At 35.3% G+C, this 21,141-nt stretch overlaps 1 protein-coding gene across 1 annotated transcript in view; it reads left to right on the top strand.

Moving 5' to 3' along the window:
• Positions 1–20,268, top strand: part of ROCK2 (Rho-associated, coiled-coil containing protein kinase 2) — a 45,996-nt gene extending 25,728 nt beyond the window's left edge. Inside the window, 17 exon segments of the mRNA XM_009703827.1 lie at positions 1–60; positions 724–883; positions 1,956–2,116; positions 2,526–2,710; positions 3,921–3,990; positions 5,365–5,468; positions 5,610–5,796; positions 6,150–6,243; positions 6,360–6,454; positions 7,117–7,296; positions 7,530–7,698; positions 10,848–10,912; positions 11,881–11,969; positions 12,479–12,557; positions 12,773–13,034; positions 13,700–13,913; positions 19,659–20,268. The exon segment at positions 1–60 is cut by the window's left edge and continues 30 nt beyond it. Of these exon segments, the coding sequence (XP_009702129.1) occupies positions 1–60; positions 724–883; positions 1,956–2,116; positions 2,526–2,710; positions 3,921–3,990; positions 5,365–5,468; positions 5,610–5,796; positions 6,150–6,243; positions 6,360–6,454; positions 7,117–7,296; positions 7,530–7,698; positions 10,848–10,912; positions 11,881–11,969; positions 12,479–12,557; positions 12,773–13,034; positions 13,700–13,913; positions 19,659–19,662 (2,178 nt within the window). The 3' untranslated portion in view covers positions 19,663–20,268.
• The last annotated feature ends 873 nt before the right edge of the window (positions 20,269–21,141 follow it).

Genomic DNA, 21,141 nt, shown 5'->3' on the forward strand with positions numbered 1-21,141 from the left:
TTAGCCAAACTGGAAATGGAGAAGAGGCAATTGCAGGAGAAACTTACGGATTTAGAAAAGGTAACAGCACTTCTAAGTGAACATTGGTGTTACATTCTTACGGAATTTTTTTAATTACTTTTTTATTACTTGAGACACAGAGACAAAATCTATGCAAAAAATAAGCCTTGTTTTCATTGTTTATTCTTTTTCTTTGAATTTTTTGTTTATTATTTTTGCAATTTGAGAAGTGGGGGAAAAGAGACATTTCCCTTACGATCATAATACATTATGTTTTGAAAGTACATAATAATGTACTCCACTGTGTAGCTTAACATTGCAGTAGTAACACTTCATTTAATCTATTTTTTTAAACTCTCCCTATTGCCAAAAATAAGAAAGCTTCTGCTAATATTTTTTTCACAAATTTGTCATTGAAACAAAAGTATTGAAAAAATTCTTCAATAAAGTTAATCTTTGAGCCGCTTTTACTACAGAACATTGGTTGTTAAGGCAGTAATTCTACAATTGTTTGCAACTGGGGATGTCATGGTGCATTTTTGGAGCACTTTATCATCCATAGAAAAACATCTGTAGAAATGAGTTCTTGGTTAGCTTCTTAGAGTCTGAGCACTCTCTTCTATTCCTAGCATACTTCCAAGCAGCATGTTACTGTTGTCCGAAATTTTGTCTTTAACCTGATGTATTTAATGTTTTATTTCAATGTAATTTTTTCTTTAATAGGAAAAGAGCAACATGGAAATAGATATGACATACAAATTCAAAGTTATGCAGCAGAACCTTGAACAAGAAGAAGCTGAACATAAAGCCACAAAAGCACGATTAGCAGACAAAAATAAGATCTATGAATCTATAGAGGAAGCAAAATCTGAAGCCATGAAAGGTATGTATTTGACATCACAGTTGGACTTAGGTGTAAGTTATACAAAGTAGATCATATAATCTTTTGATGCTAGTGGAAGCCTAAGTGTAGGCTTTTTTCCCTGATTCCCCTGTTCTTTTCTAAATATAATTAAGTGTCTTAAAAATCAGTTGTAGTCCCTTTGTACTTGCTTTGCTAGGTTAAAGATACAGTGGTTTAGTCTTGGAGTAAAACAGGTTCTCAATTGCACACACCACTAACTCGTTTTCTGTGCTAATGTACTCTGAATTATTTTTTCTTAGATTTACGTTACTAAAATTGCTTGAAACATTTTTGTTAAGAGTTTATCTGTGTTCTTACTCAATGTGCTCATACCTTTTTCTATCTTCATGAATAAAATATACGTCAGTAACTTAACAATTTAAATATGTAGACCAGATAGAGCTAGAAATGGCAAAGCTTTTGCTGTCCTTCCATAGTCGCCATGCATATTCTGGTGCATCATGAAAACTGAAATTTCTTGGAGAGGGATAATGACCAAACAATTCGAGAAGATTGCTCTTACTTTTGAATTAAAAGTCTTAGGTTTATTGCAGCTACTTAAAAAGCTACCTGCAGATCCTGTCCTTCCAATTGCAGAGCATTCGCAAAAATTTTGAGCATGCAGACATTCAAAAGAAGCAAAAATGATTCAGTAATAGTGGCTGATTCACGTGGCATACCAGCCAGCTTTGATTGTTTAAATGATTTCAAATTACCATAGTCAAAGCAATACTGCAGTAGATTTAGATGGATTGTTTTTAAAAATCCCCCCATTTTCATACATCTCAGATGTGCTGCAGATACACTGGAAGTTATCTTGAAACTCAAAAGTAGGAAATAGCTGTCAGTCAGGAATGCTTGCAGAACCATCCTCTGGGTGTGTATTTACTGTGAAAATTTTAATGAATCACTTTTCAGCAATCTTTCTCTTTAGTGTTAAAAGGATAAACAGTTGCTTATTGTTAATATGGGATAGACCTCCTCCTCCCCTTGCCCTCCAAAATCTGCTGGTTTACACTGACTGATGTCTTAAAAATCTCTTACTTCACAGAAATGGAGAAGAAACTTTTGGAAGAGAGAGCTTTAAAGCAAAAAGTAGAAAATCGATTGTTAGAAGCTGAAAAGCAGCGCTCCATGTTGGACTGTGATCTCAAACAATCACAACAGAAAATCAATGAGCTCCTTAGGCAAAAGGATATACTAAATGAAGATGTAAGGAACACTGACAAAAAGAGCCTTGAATGGAACCTGGTCCTAATGTTTTCCCTGTTATAGCTATATTTAGGAATGTTTGTGAACGAAAATGGCAACAACGTTTTCCTTCTCTGTATTTGAAGCTCTGAAAGTCTTTACAGAGTGTAGTTTCATTTTTCTGAAATATTTTAAGTGTTATTGATCTTAAAAAGTTTTACTTCTGAATTGTAAAGTGCTGTGAGATTGACATGGAAAAACTAGCTTATTTATTATGTGCCAATGCCTTTATTCAGGAAAAAGCTTTGACTTATCAAAAGACGTGAGCGTGTTGTACAAAAACGTAGAGGAAGTCAATAAGAGACAGTGTTTAAATCTTGCTTTCCTGTGTAGGTCTGTAAAATTGACAAGTTTCTGTTTTATTTTTCAGGTAAAAAACCTGACATTAAAAATAGAGCAAGAAACACAGAAGCGCTGTCTCACTCAAAATGACCTCAAGATGCAAACGCAGCAGGTCAACAGCTTGAAAATGTCAGAGAAGCAGTTAAAACAGGAGAATAACCATCTTCAGGAAATCAAATTAAGTCTGGAAAAACAAAATAACGAACTCCGCAAGTAAGCAGAGTTGCTCTGTATTTTTAGTAATGTTACGGATTTGTAATTGTTTTGGGGCAAAGACTGAGAGCAATATTAATTTAAAAAAATTCCTGCACGGAATACACGATTCTACAGTGCAAAACTTAATTGTTTAAAATAATTTGCAGTGACTGTAGTTGAGATTTGCCCTACTGATTCAGCAATGTAGAGATTTGTAGTAAAAGATGTTTGTTATCCTGAAAATCTTAAAAAACTGAGCTTAAACAGATGAGCATGAGGACTTCAGAGAAACACTTACTTAACAGAAAGTCTAGGTACTTTTTTTGTTTGCTTGGTTTTTTAAATTACATAGAACTTCAGTGAAGAGGAAAGTTACTGGCATTATTAGTCCAGGAGAGCTTTTTAGAACTGGAAATGAATACTAATACAGAACTGTGAAGTGTAGCCATTGGAAATACCTAGTACTAAAGATGTTTAAACACATCTGTTAGACCTTTCAAATAGGAGTTGTGTTCTTACAAGTAGTATTTGCACCCGACAATAAATAAATAAATAATTTTTATTTTAATTTTTTTAATATAAAGAACATTCTTATGAATGAAAAGTTTAACACATGTATCAGATTAATCTAATTCTTAAACCATCAGAAGTCATGAAGGACCTATCTCCTTGTGCTTTATCTTTTCTGTCAGCACGATGCAGTTACTCATGTAGAAGATGGTACATGTGACAGTTGCTGTAATGTGAAACACTGGCAGAAATCTTTTCTACTACATTATTGTTCTTTCGTATGGGACTCACTGTTGTTTTAATAACAGATGAATTCAAGAAATTATGTGTGTCAAAGAATACAGGCATATTTTCACAGACTGAGCTCTCCAGCAAACAAGAGACCCAAAACAGTCTGTCAAATCAGTGACATTTTACATGGAAATAAGACTCTGTTGGTGGCTGTTTGCTTTATCAGTGTCTCTTACTGGTTAAACTACGTGACACTGTTGTAGTTAGTGTGTTGACAGTATTAAACTGACTTCTTACTAGTGCAGTGTTCTCAGCTGTACAAGTGAAAAAGAGAGCTGGTACGCAGCAGAAGCCTCAGGTTTAATTGCTGACCATATGTTGGTCAGGAAATGACTGAAGATCTGAAGAGTATGAATGCTGTCTCTTCCATTTACTGGTTTGGAATATCTTCTTATCTTTTCTTTTAAAGTATGTTATTCATTTCTAGGGAACGTCAAGATGCAGATGGACAAATGAAAGAGCTTCAAGACCAACTTGAAGCTGAACAGTATTTCTCAGTATGTTTTATGCTTCTTATACTGATCTGTTTACTAAGTACGATGTTAGCTTTTCTTCTTCCTCCTCAGCTATCAGGCATTTCACATCTTTAACCTAAAGCTAATTCTTCTTCTTGTGTCTGTCTTAGTCTTGTCTGCAGCCTTGTCATCACTCCTTGTTCTTGGTCGCTGAGCAGTGTGAAAGAGCTCATGTTAAGAAATGGTCCTGGCTTTGGAAGGGAGTCCCAAACACAGTTCAGAGGGAGGGAGGAGTCAAGCAGCTCATTTTTCCACAGTGTGAATAATTTTCTACATGTTTCAAGCCTTCTGTATTCAGCATCTCTTCCATGCTGCATGGAAGAGAAGAGCTGTGTTCTCAGAATCACATGGTGTGACAAAACCTATGCGTTTAAGACTTAGAAGGAAATTTTTGCGTTATAGCCAACCTTGGTAGAGATCTGTTGGGAGTTTTTGCTTTATCCTGATAAGGTACAACAGAATAAATAAGTATTGTACTTAGAAATCATCACTGGCATATGGAGGTTATTTTATATTAACAGTGCACAGCCAATCACACTGCAGGTAGAGGCCCAAAGGCTTGTTTCAGAGTTAAAGGAAACTTAAGATTTTACTGTGGTCTTTAGGTCAGTGAGATGAAGGACTGTCTGAAGTTTCAGTAGATCAAAAAGTTGCACACATTAAAGGAGAGAAAGGGAGGGTTCAGGTCAGTTAACTGCTGTGGATGGACTCGAGAGAGACAGTCTGTCTTAATCCCTGCAGTAAGTCCACCTGCAGTTGTCTGTCACTTGTATTCAGTTATGTGAGTGGACAGAGGAATACAATTTTTCTTTCATTTCCTTTAGAGCTCTAGATTTGTATCAATTTCACAAAATTTTTAATTTTAAATGCTTTTCTAATCTGTTTTTCCCTTCCTCCTATACTTCTTTTTGCTCTTTAACTGCCATGTTGGTTTCATGGATTTGTATGGTTAAAGTGTAAGTTCTACATACCTGCCTACATCTGACAAAAATTTAAAACAGTAGAGGAAAATAAATTAATGATTTTCCTTGCTTCTGGTACTTCTGATTTTCTATCAAATAGCGATTTTCACATTTGAAGTCTCTTTAACAGTATGTTTACAAACATATAAAATGTATATCATACATTATCCATTCACAAATATACAGGTTAAAAAAAGAACAACAGAAAAGTAAAATAACCAAAACATACTTGTGAATGATGATGACGTCCAGTTAAATTTAGAAGGCAGTGCACCGTTATCCTCTGAGTGTGTGATTAAAGAATTGCATACAGTGTCATCTTGTATCATTTTTTGTGTATCTTCAAGCTAGAATATTCAAGTCACTTCCTTTTCTTTCCAACTTTAAATTCTAGACTCTATATAAGACGCAAGTTCGAGAACTTAAAGAAGAATGTGAGGAAAAGACCAAACTTTGTAAAGAAATGCAGCAAAAGATACAAGAGTTACAGGACGAGAGGTAGATTTTACTTGTGCTACTAATACATAAAAGATTAGGATGGCTTTTTGTTGTTTTCTTCTTCTTTTTTCTTTTTTTTTTCTTTTAACTCCTAGTAACCTGCTATTTTTTAAGTTGATAATATAAATCAATAATTTGCAGAGATTCCTTGGCTGCTCAGCTAGAGATTACTTTGACAAAAGCAGATTCAGAACAACTTGCACGTTCCATTGCTGAAGAACAATACTCTGATTTGGAAAAAGAGAAGATTATGAAAGAGCTGGAGATTAAAGAGATGATGGCTAGGCATAAACAGGAACTTACTGAGAAAGATGCCACCATAGCCTCTGTGAGTAATATTAATTGTAGTTTTGGTAGAGGTTTACGTGAGCTTGAGTTTTATGTGCAGTTTGAGTTATCCATTGTTATTTAGCATACTTAGAGGTAAGTGATATACAACTATATACGATATTTTAAAAATATTTATTTTCTATGATTGAAATAATTTTAAAAAAAAATCTCTTGTCATGTTTCTTCCATGCATCTCTCTGATCGTTTTTTCTTCTGTGCCCCTACTCCTCTTACAGCTAGTCCTCTTATCCGTATCCTGGTTTCGCTCTGAAGCGTTTCCTTCTGTCCTGTAATGCTTTCGTATGGCAAATGAGTTTTCTTACATGGTCACGTGTACTTCTTGTTTTGTAGTTGGAGGAAGCAAATAGGACACTAACTAGTGATGTGGCTAATCTTGCTAATGAGAAAGAAGAACTAAACAATAAACTGAAGGAAGTACAAGAACGTATGTATTGTCTGAACCAAATGTCATTTAATTTGAAACCAGTTTTATTCTTTAATAGTACTATTTTCTTTTGTAATGAGCTTTCATAGAATTTTTTTTTAATTACCTTGCTACAGAAGTTACAAAGCTAAAAGAAGAAGAAGCAAATATAGGAAATATTAAAGCACAATTTGAGAAACAGTTGTTAAATGAAAGAACATTGAAAACTCAGGTAAGCGAATATATCTAAATGAATGAAGATGTAGTGTTCATGAATCAAATAATTTTTAATAGAAAACTTTCGATGGTAAACTACCTATATGTACCATTAATGCTTTATTCTTTTTTTTGCCTCTGAAACAAAATATATTGAAATTATTTTTTTTTTAACTTCTTCTAAGTAGACTTTCAGTGTAATGAAACTGCATCCTCATGATTTATTATAGGAGCATCTAATCTGGATGCAGTCCACCAGCAGAAATCTTCATTTCAGTCAAATTAATTCATATTTTACTGTTTTGCATCTTGATTTATATTCCTCTATAAGTTCCATAAAACAGTATATTTCTGATTTTAATCCAGATGGTTTTTTAGAAGAAGTGGCATTTTAATCCAAAGATATATGTCAGGGCTCGCTAATGGAAACAGAAGGGATTATTAAAATGAGTAGAAGTGTTGACAGCTAATGCTTGCTTAAAGTGAAAATGGCATCATTACCTTCTTTTCAGTTTTGAGTAATACATTAAACTAAAGCAACTTTATAATACTGGATTGCAGAGGTCTTAGATTAGAAGTGTCTGGTCGTGGATAGGAAAGACTTTATTTCTTCACGATACAACTTTGTGCATTTATTGGTGTGGGTTTTGTCTTTTTTTTTTTCTTTCCCATGGGAAGGCTGTGAATAAATTGGCTGAGATCATGAATCGGAAGGGTCCAGTCAAACGTGGAGCTGACACTGATGTACGACGGAAGGAAAAGGAAAATAGGAAACTGCATATGGAACTGAAGTCTGAACGAGAAAAGTTAACCCAAATGATGATAAAATACCAGAAGGAAATCAATGAAATGCAGGCAGTAAGCTCCTTTTGCAAATATAAAGCTTGATAGTATTTTCTGTAATTTTTATTGAATTTATACAGGCTTTAAGGTAGTGTATGCAGTCTCTATTTCTGAATTTCCTATGACCAAAAGAAGTACGCAGTATATATATTATGATTGGCTGCAAAGTCTGCGTAATTTTCTACTTCCATTTTCTCTGAGTAACTGAGTATTGTGATAATAGGAAACCCTGTAATTTACCCTTACAGCAAATAGCAGAAGAGAGTCAGATACGGATTGAACTCCAGATGACTCTGGACAGCAAAGACAGTGACATTGAACAGCTTCGTTCACAGCTACAGTCATTGCACATTGGTCTAGACAACAGTAGCATAGGCAGTGGACCTGGAGATGCTGAGGCAGATGATGGATTCCCTGGTATGTTAATTTTATTAATATTTCTGCATTAATTGGGTTTATATCAGTGTTTTACCATAGAAACTGAAGTATTAAATTAATGCTCTGATGATTCTGTGGCTTTTCATCTTTCATGTAGTTCTACCATCTTATCAATGCTTTGATAGTGATCACTAGCCACATACTAACTAAATCTGTCTGTAATTATACTTCATTTTACATTTATTTAAAGATATTTCTTTAAAAAATTCTATTGTACTCCATTAAAACCACATACTTTTTTCCATGTTATTGTGGTGGTTACTTTGCAATTACTGTGTTACGTGATGAAATGTAAAACTAATACTCTCTTCTTAGAGATTCTATTTTGACTTCGTTTCTACCTTTTTCCTCCTTTATGCTTTATGTTTAGTCCATATCACTCAATCCCACACTATGGAATCCATGTCCTTTACCTACCAGCACTCTTCTACCTCTGTCAGTATTGCCACTAAGCCTTCCAGTTCTCGCATGCTCCTTGATTCTGATTCTGACTCAGAGGAAGAACCTTTGTCTTGTTCCCACAGCCCTACAGAAGTTGATAGCACAGGTGACATTCCTGAGAACTGTTTGGTTTTGTTCTTACCATGTCCTTTTCTGCGTTTCAAAACTAACATTATTAATACGTTATTAAAAAAAAAAACCAAAACCAAATCTGGCAGTAAACACACTGCAGTGGCAGTAAACATTGCCATCAAATACATAAAGAAGTTTGCATGAACAAATAACTGGCCTATTTTCTCTAAATGTTTACAGATGCTTGCTGTCGCTTACAAACCCACCGTTTTTATTAAAGCATTGAATAAATGAGCCTTATGGCCTTGTTTTCAAAATGTCTTGTATCTGCAGTTCTCTGTATGACCCTAAGATACTGAATACCAAAAAGTCAATCTTTGTGTTTAAGTGAAGTGTGGAGACATCTAACTCCTCACCATCTAAATTTACATTATTTGCTCATAGAAATTCAGTCTTTTGAGTATTACATTGTTTTGCCTTAATTTGAATCTTGTATTTGATTCCTGTATGGTAAGGCAAGCAAGATTTATTCATTTTTCCAGATACATCAAGCATATAATGAAACTATATAGCTCTGGTAAAACAGAGGTTTGTTTTACTAATTCTATATTCATTTTACATGACTACACATACACTGAACAAAACTTCCGTTTAGTGTTAATGTCAGAGGTAGATTTTTTAATTGCATTCAAATTTTTATATGCTTCCATTTAGTGTTAATGTCAGAGGTGGATTTTTTAATTGCATTCAAATTTTTATATTTCACTTGAGGTTCCTTTAAAGTGTGAATACCTTTCCACTGAAGGTAAAACTTGTTTTGGGATATTGACATTATTTCATCAAACTAGAGTAAGGAATAACACATTTCCTCTATTTTCCTCATTCTCTGGTTTTTGCTATGAGGCTTCTAATAAAAGAATTGTTAAGTACATACATAATTTTTTCCTTATTAGCTGCTATTGTGGTATCTGCATGGCTTTGTTTTGTTCTAAAGTAGAGATCATATCTAAGCTAGGACTTTTTGCTTACATAATTGCAACAGATCTGAGGTATGATGGTTGTGTTTTGTTGTTTTTTTCCCTCCTAGTACTTACAAGCATGTACTGTGAAAACTTTTTAATATTCTGCCCTTTCTCTGATCTGTTAGTATAGAATGGACACGAGAAATGAAGAAGTGCAATCAGAAACTCTCATTTTGTCCAATTTCATGTGATAGTATTAGAGATAACAGAGAAAAATAGGAAAAAGATTAATGCATATTTTTTTCACACCATTAACAAACTACACGTTTCCTGGATGTGGGGAAGGATTTTTTGTATTAGCGTTATGCTTACTACCCTTTGTATCAGGTGTAGTTGAAAGGAACAATTTAAAGTGGCAGGTATGAGGCAATATATCCATTATAGAAATACTTCATATACTTGGTATGCACATTAAAATATGTGATCAACAGCAAGGATTATAGAGCAATAAACTTTGAAGACAATGCATACCTGAATAAATAACCTTGCTTCAAGTCTCTCTAGACAAAATGAGAATTCTGTGAATAATAAGTATTTTTTACACTATGTTAAACATGGACAGGAGCCTGCAAATGCCCTCTGATGAGAAAGAAAATAGCTTTTGCAATTTTGGAGTATGTTTATGCTCCTTTCATGGTTTTGTGTTTGTTAATACTTAAGGCTTCAGTATTTTTGACTTGGAGGTTCCTCAGCAGCAGCAGAGGTTATCTGCTAGCGTGGGGAACTCTTTGGAAAAATATTATTGCAACTGAGTAGTTCCTTTTAATAAACCATAGGGGAAAGAAATGCTTGTGTTAAGTGCAGCTATAAAAATAGGGTCAAAGGCTATGCGATCCTGTGTATTACCAAGCAGTAGGAAAGTGTAATCCTGGTGAGCTTTTGGTTACTACTAAAATGTGTATGTCAAACAACAGCTGAGCTGTTAATACTGTTGATAAATCCAATCTGACTAATGTGCCAGTGTAATATAAAATATTACAAGTGTGTGAAAGGGCAGTTGAATTTAGGCAAGGCCTAAGGATTAGGCAAAAATGACTTATTTTGGGTCAGAAAGCCTAGGAGATATAGGCAGAATTAGAAAAAAGAAAAATTTACAGAGCAAAAAATATGAATTAGAATACTAAACTTCTGAAATTTTACCTAAATAAAGGATATAGGTTATTTGTGGTGGTGGTTTGCCTTTTTTTGTCTTGAACTGGATGTTGTGTGGTCTGTACTAGAATCTTCAGATGCTGTGTTAAAAGGTAAAGGTTGATAGACATAAGCATTTTAAGTCCTGAAAAAATTACTAAAGGGAATGTGTGTGCTATAATTGCAAGTTTGCTCCTCCCCTTATTCCTCATGCCTACTACTTTTTTGTGATTGCATTGTTGGTTATTGGCTGTATTCAGGAATACATGATTTAATTTATTCCTGAACATTTACTGTCATAAACTTTGCAAGACCTTGTAGTTCATGTTCTTACATTTGCTCTGTTGCTTTATTATTGATCTTCGATAACTGTTTTAAAATACACAGTAGTCTGAAAAATAATGTTTTGTGAATATTTATGTCCTTTAATATAGATTTTTTTTTTTTTTTTCCAGAATCAAGATTTGGAAGGCTGGCTATCACTGCCTGTTAGAAATAACACTAAAAAATTTGGATGGGTTAAAAAGGTAAGAAAACCAGATTAATTATCTTGTTTCATGTGTATTCTGGATTTTAAACTGCAGGTTTTCAACACTTTAAGTTTTCTTTGATACATGCTCTCTCATTACTTAAATGTATAAACATGTTAGCTGGTATAGCTACCTCTGAGAGGAGCAGCAAATGACAATTTGTAATAGGTTAAGACACTTCTTTGTCCACCCAGAGGTGAGAACAGCCATTCATGATCTTCAAACGTTTGTACATTCAGCCATAAGCATTCCCAGCAGTATTACCTAGCTGGAATTCAGCCGAGTCTGGAAGGAGGTGCCCTTGACAAATTCTTTATTTAGGAGATAAATCTAACAACTATTCATCTGCCTTGTGCAGGCTTCACTCATTTACTGCTTTTCAGTAACCTCTTGATGGGTCTTTGCCCAAAGAATAACATACATATTTTCATACCAGTTTACTTACTGCTCAGTCAAACTGTTCATTCTGGACAAAATTCTGGGAATGGGAGGTCTTCTAGATAACTAGCTTTTTAATGAAAATTGCTAGCAATGCTGGTAAGTATAACAGTGATCTTTGTGAGCATGATCCTTATTAGTTGTGAACTGCACATGTAAAATAGGCATCATAAGATGACAATTACTCTCACTACCAGTTCAACTGAAAATTAAATCAGTAAAATAGGAATTAAAAGCTTTTATCGTACTTTCTTCCAGACTTTCATTTTTATCTCTTCATTTAAATAGCAATTAATCTGATAACATAAATTGATTTATCAGGTAATCAGAATTTTGTTTGTTGTACAATGAATTTATTGGCAAATCATGGACTTAGCATACAGTACTACTATTGTCCATTTAGCTACCATTTAATAAAATTGTAGAAGAATACTGCTGTGACATCTATGGTGATTGCTGTGACATCTTTGACATCTGTGATGAGCTGGATTAAAACATATATTTTATCCTTATCTGTCTCCTAACAGTATGTGATTGTAAGCAGTAAGAAGATCCTGTTCTATGACAGTGAACAAGATAAAGAACAATCTAATCCGTATATGGTATTAGATATAGAGTAAGTATTATCATAGAATGGTTTGGTTGGAAGGGACCTTAAAGCCCATCTAATTCCAACCCCTCTGCCATGGGCAGGGACACGTTCCACCAGACCACGTTGCTCAAAGCCCCATCCATCCTGGTCTTGAACATTTCCAGGGATGGGGCATCCACAACTTCTCTCGGGAACCTGTGCCAGTGCCTCACCACCCTCACCATGAATAATTTCCTCCTAATATCTAATCTAAATCTACCCCCTTCCAGTTGATGTTTTTTCAGTGCTGTGATTTTTTTTTTTTTTTTTGCAAATATAGCTGGGTATTTGTGACTTCTTTTTATTTAGTGTTTTGGAAGTGCAAGTACAGGATTGAAAGACAGGACTTTAATCAAGTGATTAGAAATTTGTAGTGACGTATCTTTAATGACTCTAAGTCTTAATGTGGTATGTTGTATCCTAACTTAATCTGTCAATTTAAATTTATCATTTTGATAACATTAATTTTTGTGCTGTTAAATAATTTCCTATAGCAAACTCTTCCATGTCCGACCAGTCACTCAGACTGATGTGTACAGAGCAGATTCCAAGGAAATTCCTAGGATATTCCAGGTATTCAGTAATAAATTAATATTTCTAGTGTAACAACCATGGTATTTCACACGTTGTCAAAAATATTTTCATAACTTTGTCCAATGAAATATTTACTTACAAATTCTTAAAAAAAATTGATTCTAGTGTAATTCTTCATTCTTTCTACGTAGGTAATGACTCTGAATTTACATTTGTCATCTAAGAGTACTGAGATTATTTTGCCTTGGTTCTAGATTCTATATGCTAATGAAGGAGAGAGCAAAAAGGAACAGGAATTTCCTGTGGAGCCCATGGGAGAGAAGTCAAATTATATTTGTCACAAAGGACATGAGTTTATACCTACTCTTTATCACTTTCCAACCAATTGTGAAGCTTGTATGAAGCCACTGTGGCATATGTTTAAACCTCCTGCTGCTCTGGAATGTCGCCGTTGCCATATCAAATGTCACAAAGATCACATGGATAAAAAAGAAGAGATTATAGCACCTTGCAAAGGTAAATAGGAAGTATTTGAATATGTATATAGTTGCTGGAATCACAGGGCATTCTAATAGATCAGAGGATTCTAGTAGTGGTCTGACACCAACTAAACATAAAAAGCTAAGTGTTTCTTTTATTAGTACGTACCCATCAGAATCTTTCTAAGGGTGTCTACATGAGGATCAGCGCACTGCTGTGAGTTAATGGCATGAGGCCAATATACATACATACCTGTTGTGTTGTCAGCCTCATGCAGTAAAGTGTGGTAGCTGTAAGACTGCTCACAGCGTGTGTTGTGCTGTGCTGCTATGCAAAATGATAGTCTTAGTGCATGTTATGAAATAGATGACTTTCGGTGAAGTTTACTCCTTGTGACTCATGTTACATAGTTTCTTGGGCTCAGGCACACCTCTTTGTGTTACCAGTCCTTGTTTTTTGATGTGTGAGCATGTATCTTCCATAGTACGAAGTTGTTACCCTCTAAATGTAAGGAGGAGGCACTGTCAGCAGCCAGGAAGCTTAAAGTTTGGCAAAATCTGGTTCACTTTGCTTTTGATTTCTCTGCTGATTTCTCTGTGTGTTGACTGTGAGAGTATGGTAATCTGACAATTACTTTTTGATGTGGGGCATGTTTAGAACAATAACAATATTCATTTTTATTTTAAAAAATCCTATTACAGTGTACTATGATATTTCAACGGCAAAGAATCTACTACTGTTAGCTAATTCTACGGAAGAACAGCAAAAATGGGTGAGTCGATTGGTGAAAAAAATACCCAAGAAGCCTCCAGCACCAGACCCCTTTGCTCGGTCTTCTCCCAGAACTTCCATGAAGGTACAGCCAAACCAGTCCATCAGACGACCAAGTCGACAGCTTCCTCCAAACAAACCAAGGTGACACAAGAGCTACTATTTAATGTACTGTTTTAAACATTTTACTACAATTAATGTCATATATGTTGATAAGGATAATTGACCACAAATGTTGTTGACGACTGAAATGCAATCTAACATGTCATCCTCTGTGAACCTCAGTTAAGTTATAAGAAGAGCCATTAGGTTTGTTCCCTTGTTTAAAGGGCCTTGCATTATCAGTTTGGTAGGGTTAACTAACAGGTAATGTATCCTATTGCTCTTATGTGTAATAGGCATAACTTGTAGCATTGTGTGCAACTGGCAGCTGGTAGGGAAAATGGCATTTAGCTAGGCAAAGAGTCAGTGAGAGGGATGTAAAGAGCTGGAAAAAGAAAAATACATTTAACAATTTTCAAGATGGCCCCTGCTGTACCTGATCTGAAGTTGAGCAATGAGGTTAGGTGCTTGTGGAGAGGATTAGATGCCTTCAAAAAGCAGTCTAGAAGACCTTACATATAGCAAAAGACTACATGTCTCTTGTTTCTTATTGCTTGGTTTTGAGGTGTATATTTGAATTCCTGCCCTGCTATAAGGTTAGACACCTGATTGTGGATTTGTATGTTAATGTGTGTTTCATCTGACCAAATGTATATATCTCTCTGTCTGACCCCATTTACAGTTGATGTTTAGGAAGAGTTGTTTTCAGGATTCATGTCCTCCTAGTGTAGAAGAGGAGCATACAGCATGCTCTTGGACACCTACAGTGAAAGGCTAGTTATATTAATCTCACTTTTGCATCTCTGCCCGTGCAGGTTCCAGAGCATGGAGCCTGTTGCTGCAGTGGTAGGCATTTGAAAGAGAGCAGGAAGATGGGAGGTGGGAAGTCACCATTTGGTCAAGTAGCTGGAGCACTTACCAAAGGGTGGGAGAACTGGTTTCAATTGCTTATGCAGCCTAGAAGGACTCATGCTCATGTCTCATGATTCCTGAAAGAATTGTCTTATGAAGTTCCTTTGATTTGGGAAAAAAATGTCCATACAAAAACCAGTAATCTATTACTGGATCCATTTTAAGGAGCAAAATCCTATACTGTATTGTGGAAGTGATAACATCCTGCTGGTAGTGCTTAAGTGATTTCACAGTATAGAATTTCTGGGTTTTTTCAGTTTGCTTTTTTCATCACCTAGAGTACTAGTTAATACTTGGTTATATCAGTCCCCAGTTGTTGACAGCCTGTGAAAAGTTTGGTCTGACTTGTTCTGTTTGTTGCAGTATTCCAACAGCAATGAACAGTTCAGCAAAAGCTTAACATTTTTCCCCAGAGAGATAATTTGGCAGTGGCTAGACAGTATTCCTCTCCTTGTTTCTGTGACCCCGCTGCCACCAATATCTAAGCTGGCTGGTTGAAAACTGAGTTGGGTGAGTTGCCAGAGTTACAGTGGGGAATGCAATGTAAGCGTGCTCTCACTGCAGTGCTGCTGTTATCACAAAACAGCCTTATGCTACAAAGAGTTAGATCTTAAAAAAAATACTGGTGTTTTAATGTGTGGAAATGCATAGTGAAAGGAGTCAAAGTAACTTAATTTCACTCCCCTCCTAACTTCTATACAGTCTAATTTTTGGTCATTTACTTTACATATTTAAAAGAAAGTCAGACCTCATAATTTGGCTTTTAAATTATTAAACTTTGTACCTTCATACTCATAATAAAAAAAAGTTTTTTTCATCACTACTTTTTAGAGACCGATTATTGAAGAGTTTCTTTTTGCAAAACTAACCAAAATATCAGATTGGATTGAAGCATGAATCGAGGAGACATTCATGACAACTTGGGGGACAAGTAGAATGCTTTTCTTCTGCATAGTGTTTACAATGAAATTCAGTAGCGTTACCCTGTTTCTTATTGTTGACATATAAAGGGTATATTACAAATTCTGATTCTTTTTCCACAGCTATTCTTAGGTGTTCTGAAAATGATTTTTTTCCTTCTAACAGCCGTCTTTCAATCTTCATGACCTTTTTTACAAAACACTTTCATAACACAGTATTTACTCTTGCTGTTCTTTCTAGTTGTGGTCCTCCTTCACTGTGAATTAGTCTTGAATGTTTTGTTTTTTTTCTATCTGTATGTTTATCTGTATATTTTGTAATGGTAGGAAAAGGAGGATGATGAATATTTCTGTGTGTAAACCATTTTATTTTTGCAGTTAAACTTTCCAAGTTAGTTTTGCAAATGTACCTAACAGATGGAAAAGTGTAGTTTTGTGAGGTCGTGTCACCTATCACCTTACTAATGCAGGTCTGTCAAACCAGTGGAAATTTGTATGGATTCAAAGACTTTTAATTAAAAACCACATACTTACAAATTACTGTAATTGCTATGGCAAATTTATATCTGACTGGTGCTTCTATGAGGCTTTTGTGCAAGGGCTTACCATATGGAAGAATTAATTTTCTGTTACAAACTTTATTAAGAATGAAGATATAGTTTCCAGTTAAATCTGGGGACTGAGTGGCTTGGGACAAGCTGGACGTGAGCCAGCAGTGAGCCCTGGCAGCAAGGCAGGCTCTGGGACTGCACGGAGAGGAGTGCAGCCAGATGATTGAGGGAAGAGATTGTCTCCCTCTGTTCACTCCTTAGTCTGCAGTGAGATACTGCCTCTGTGTTTGGGCCCCCAGATTTGAGCCAGACATTGACAAACTGGCGAAAGTCCAGCAGAGGCCTCCAGCATGGTCAGAGCAGAGGCTTTAGGGAGCTGGGCTTGTTCAACCTAGATGAAGGACATCTCCAGGGGGGTATCATAGCAGTGTACCCCTGCCTGCGGGGAGGGTATCACAGAGATGGAGCCAGGCTCTTCAGTGCTGCATGGCAGGAGGGTGAGACAAGGGACTGAGTTGAACCAAGAGAGATTGGAGCTGGATAGAACAAAAAACCAATGCTGACAGCTGGGCAGGGAGGCAGGCTGGTGAGGTCGGACAGGCACTATCCCTAGAGGCTTTCAAGACCTGACAGGACAAAGGCTTGAGCAGCCTGGGCTGGCCTTGTAGCTGACCCTGCTTTGAGCAGGAGGTTGGGCTAAAGACCTCCTGAGGTCCCTTCCAACCTGCATGGGCCTGTAAATGCTGTCCCTGCTAGGAATTTAACACAGTGATGATTTCTCCAAGGTTTTCATGGCTGTTGTTCTTCATGATGATTTAAGAAAGGGCAAACCAGTTTTTGATACAGACTGGACAATTTCTGCTTATCCATTCAGTTGGATTGTGCCAAAAGGATAATTCCAAATTGAACAAAATCAACTTTATATATTGTAATACCGAATAAATTATTTAAGTGTTTTAGAAATTACAGTAGCCATAGTTCATACAATAAATAAATATTGAGCCTTTTCAGAGATATATCACATTTAAAAGTGTAAAAACTTTGAAATCTGAAAACCCAAAAAACCACTGAAACCCATTTTGTTTAAAGCATGTGATTAACTACATTAAACACTAGCATGTTTTAGTTAAAACACACAGAACATTCTGTTAGGGTAAAGTTTCTGTCTCTGCCTCCTATGGTTGGCATATAATCCTGATTTAAAATCCATTGAGCTCACTGGAGAGATGACTAGACTGGGTTTCATTTCTTGTAGCTATAGCAATTGAGAAATTAGTACTTAAGATATTTGTCTAAGAACTTTCGATAACAACAGAAAGAGATGAATGCTTCTAGACAATGATTCATCCCATGCCAAAATAAATGCCTAAAATAGGTAGAATTACTCATTTGGTGACAAGGTTTGCCTCGCTTGCTGTCTTTGTTCTATAGTGACCATAGAAGAAGTGCAGGCAGCAATGCCTAGAGAACAAGTCGATCCTTTTTTTTTTTTTTTTTACATTGCTTAGCTTTAAATAATGAGCTACAGGATAGCTGTACAGTGTCATCCCACTGTATTTGGGACATAGTAAACTCCTACTGTATTTGTTTGTAAATTCAGATTATGCTATTTTTTTTAATGTTCTGTTCCGCAATCAAAATTATTTGATTTTATTGGAAAAACTGTTAGCCTTGCGTTATTATGTGGAAAGGGATAGCAGGAGAGCATAAAACTGCACCTTGGTCAACAAGAACAGCAGCAAAACAGCAGCTGATTTTATGAAAAGTACATTTTGGGCTTTTTTTCTACTGAATTTTTTTGGGGAAAAATCAATATGGTAAGTGTTCTATACAACTGAATGATTTGTGAGATAAATTTCTAATGAATACAATATTCCTGGCTTACATGACCACTAATTGAATCTTCATATTGCATGAAAGGTGATGGAAGGAACCCACCTACCTTAACAGAGTCTTTTACTTAAAAAGGTGTAGTGATAACAAATGGAATTTTGAAGTCTTATAGAAGCATGACACACATTAAACATCAAACCCTCCTGTTGCAGATTACTTGATCTGGCATTTAAAGACTGGGATTGGTCATTTGATGATGTTGATGATATTGATGGTGATGATGATGACGATGTTTTTGATTTCTGAAGAAGTATAAGGGGTAAATCTAAATAGAGAGGAATGGATTTGTTTGCCTTTGAATACAGCATGCTATGTTGGATTTTCTTTCTCAAAACAGAGAAAATACAAGATCTCATTTTAATATTTTAAACAGTAAAAATGAGATTCCTTCATGATGTCGATGAATTTTTAGAGGAGTCATTAAAACAAAGTTGTTGCCTTTGTCAGTGTTTTTATTTTTCTAATTTTAGATCTTTTTTCAAAATTCATGTCTGCCTGCCCGAAAAAAAAATATCTGCTGTTGTCAGAGTAGTTGCTCATCTATAGTGCTAATACTGCTAACCTCTGCAGATAATTTTTGAAGGCTAAAAGGAAGATTGTAGCAGCTGGATGATTAGCTGAAATAGAATTGGTATTTACAAATACTTTTCTTTTTTAAGCTTTTAACATAAACTGACTGGTCTGTGGCTGGCAGACATGAAATCACCAGAGTTCTGCATTTTGCTTTTCTATCTGTGTTATGAAGTGAATTTGACTTGGCTTTCCTTTGCAGTGCTGTGCTTTTTGGGTACCTAACCATGCATTTGAAAACTATGTAAACCAACGGGCTTTGCAGCTTCTGTGATATGGTTTCCTTGACTGCTTTAGAAAAGATTAGGCCATTTTATTGATCTAATTTGTCCCATGGCTTACTTAATATGCAGTGTGAATGTACTGGAAATAGTAACAACTGTTTTATAGTTCTCAACGGTTAATCATTTTACATGTTGATGCAATGTTACGTTTACACAGGGGAAAAAAAAAAAAAAAAACACCCCAAAATGTTAAATTCTTCAGAATTCTTTTAAACAGTATGTAAGGTGTGTCTCAGCCTTATAAAAGAATGGGCGATGACAGCAGCACTAGGGCTGTACCTCAGCTGTGTACTCAGTTGACTGAGATAACAGCTCTTGTAGAATTTAACTGGCTTAGTGTTTACAGTAACAAGCATTACATTAATTAAATATGCTGCATCTTTATGTAGTAAAGCTTACAAATTACTAATCTTTTAGAAGTGACTATTACATTGTGCATATTGTACTTTACCCTCATATATTACAAAGGGGGTTTAATTGATTTGGGATCATAATGTGTAAGGATGTGCTAAAGTAACAATGCTGTTAAATGCAGAGGAATGACGTTTCTCCCAAGTATGCTGATGAGCCCATCTTAAATGAAGACTTTGAGGAAGTATATTTTTGTCAGATTTACATTCGTTGCTTTTACTGACCAAACTTCTGTTTCTTTTTCAGCTAACTGCCTTCCGTGAATGCAGACACAATTCAAGGTGATAATTTTCTTCCCATTACAGCAAGACTGAAACATATCCCAAAATAAGATTAAAAATATATATTTTCTTGAGAGATTGTGCTATATATATCAGAGGTTTACATTTTTGCTGCAATATAAATTACTAATCTCTGAGGGTTTTCCTGTATTCTCCTGAATGACTGATCAAATGAGGAGTGGTTGGTAAACAGTAAAAGGATCTGTTAGGTAACCTTTTAAACTCTGTTCCACAAAAGCTTTCTTGGCAAGACACATACACTACATTTCATAAAAGGATCAAGAGGAATGAATATTAAAATGGAAGAAACTGACTTTTCAGCTTTCGTAAAGATGCCACCAGCATGTCTGCAAGAAGAACAGGAGGAAGATCCACCATAGTGATATAGACTGCATCTGTAAGAAGTGACCATTATACTGTGTATATATATTGTACTGTAATACTGCAAGAGGGTTTTAAAAATCTTTCCACTTTATTTTTTTATGCTTATTAATCAGATACCGTTACTTACTGCAGTTGCAACTATGCACTTGTATAAAGCCATAATGTTGAAGTTTGTATCATTCATACACGTCTATCAAAAGCTGCATGTCAGTGTTCAGCAGCTAGTATAAGTTCGAAGTATATACTAGTTTCAGCTACATTATCATGGGCAGTCCTGTTTTACCTGTCTAATTGCCTTAATTTAATTTTTTTCAAGTTTTTTGCCCATTCTCTCTATTTAAGGAAAAAAGAAGGTTTACCAGCTCTTAGGATGCAATTTTGCTTTGTGGCAGAAAAAATAGTGCACTATTTTCACACCTAGTAAGTATATCAATGTCAGCCTATTTTGAATGTATATCGACTGGTTTTAAGGGTGGAGAAGTGTTGGTTACAGAAACAATGTCTGATACATTAAAATTACTAGAGCATTTGCTTGTACATGTAACTGCTCATCCAGCCCTTTTTAACAAACCTCAATATTAGTTATTGACTTATATTAACCCTCATTAAGTGCTATGAAACTTCATTTTGCCTTGTTTTTGCATATTCTCCTAGATGTGTTTTTTATTTCTGGAAAAAAAAAAGAAAAGAATCTGTGACTATTTTTACATTTCACAATACAATATACAAGGACTGTCACAAACTTTAAGAAAAGTAAAACATACTGTAGATGTATTTTAAAATTTTAAATCTGGTTCTCTAGCACATAGCTTTAGGCATAGATAAATATTTCAATAGTGTGTTTTGAGAACTGATAGCTGGGAAGAAAGGGCCTCAGAGGCACTTAATCTGACTTTTTTTTTTTAACTTTGGAGATGTACAAAAATTATAATTTATGTGGGCTCATTCATGACGTGTTCATAATTATCCCAGAAGATGCATGTTTTATACAACTACAGTATGCGATGTTAAACATATTGACAGTAAAAAATGTAGTCTCCTATTTGGTCTCTTTATATATATAA

The sequence above is a fragment of the Cariama cristata genome, unplaced genomic scaffold (assembly GCF_000690535.1).
Source record: "Cariama cristata isolate BGI_N322 unplaced genomic scaffold, ASM69053v1 scaffold6197, whole genome shotgun sequence".
Lineage (NCBI taxonomy): Eukaryota > Metazoa > Chordata > Aves > Cariamiformes > Cariamidae > Cariama > Cariama cristata.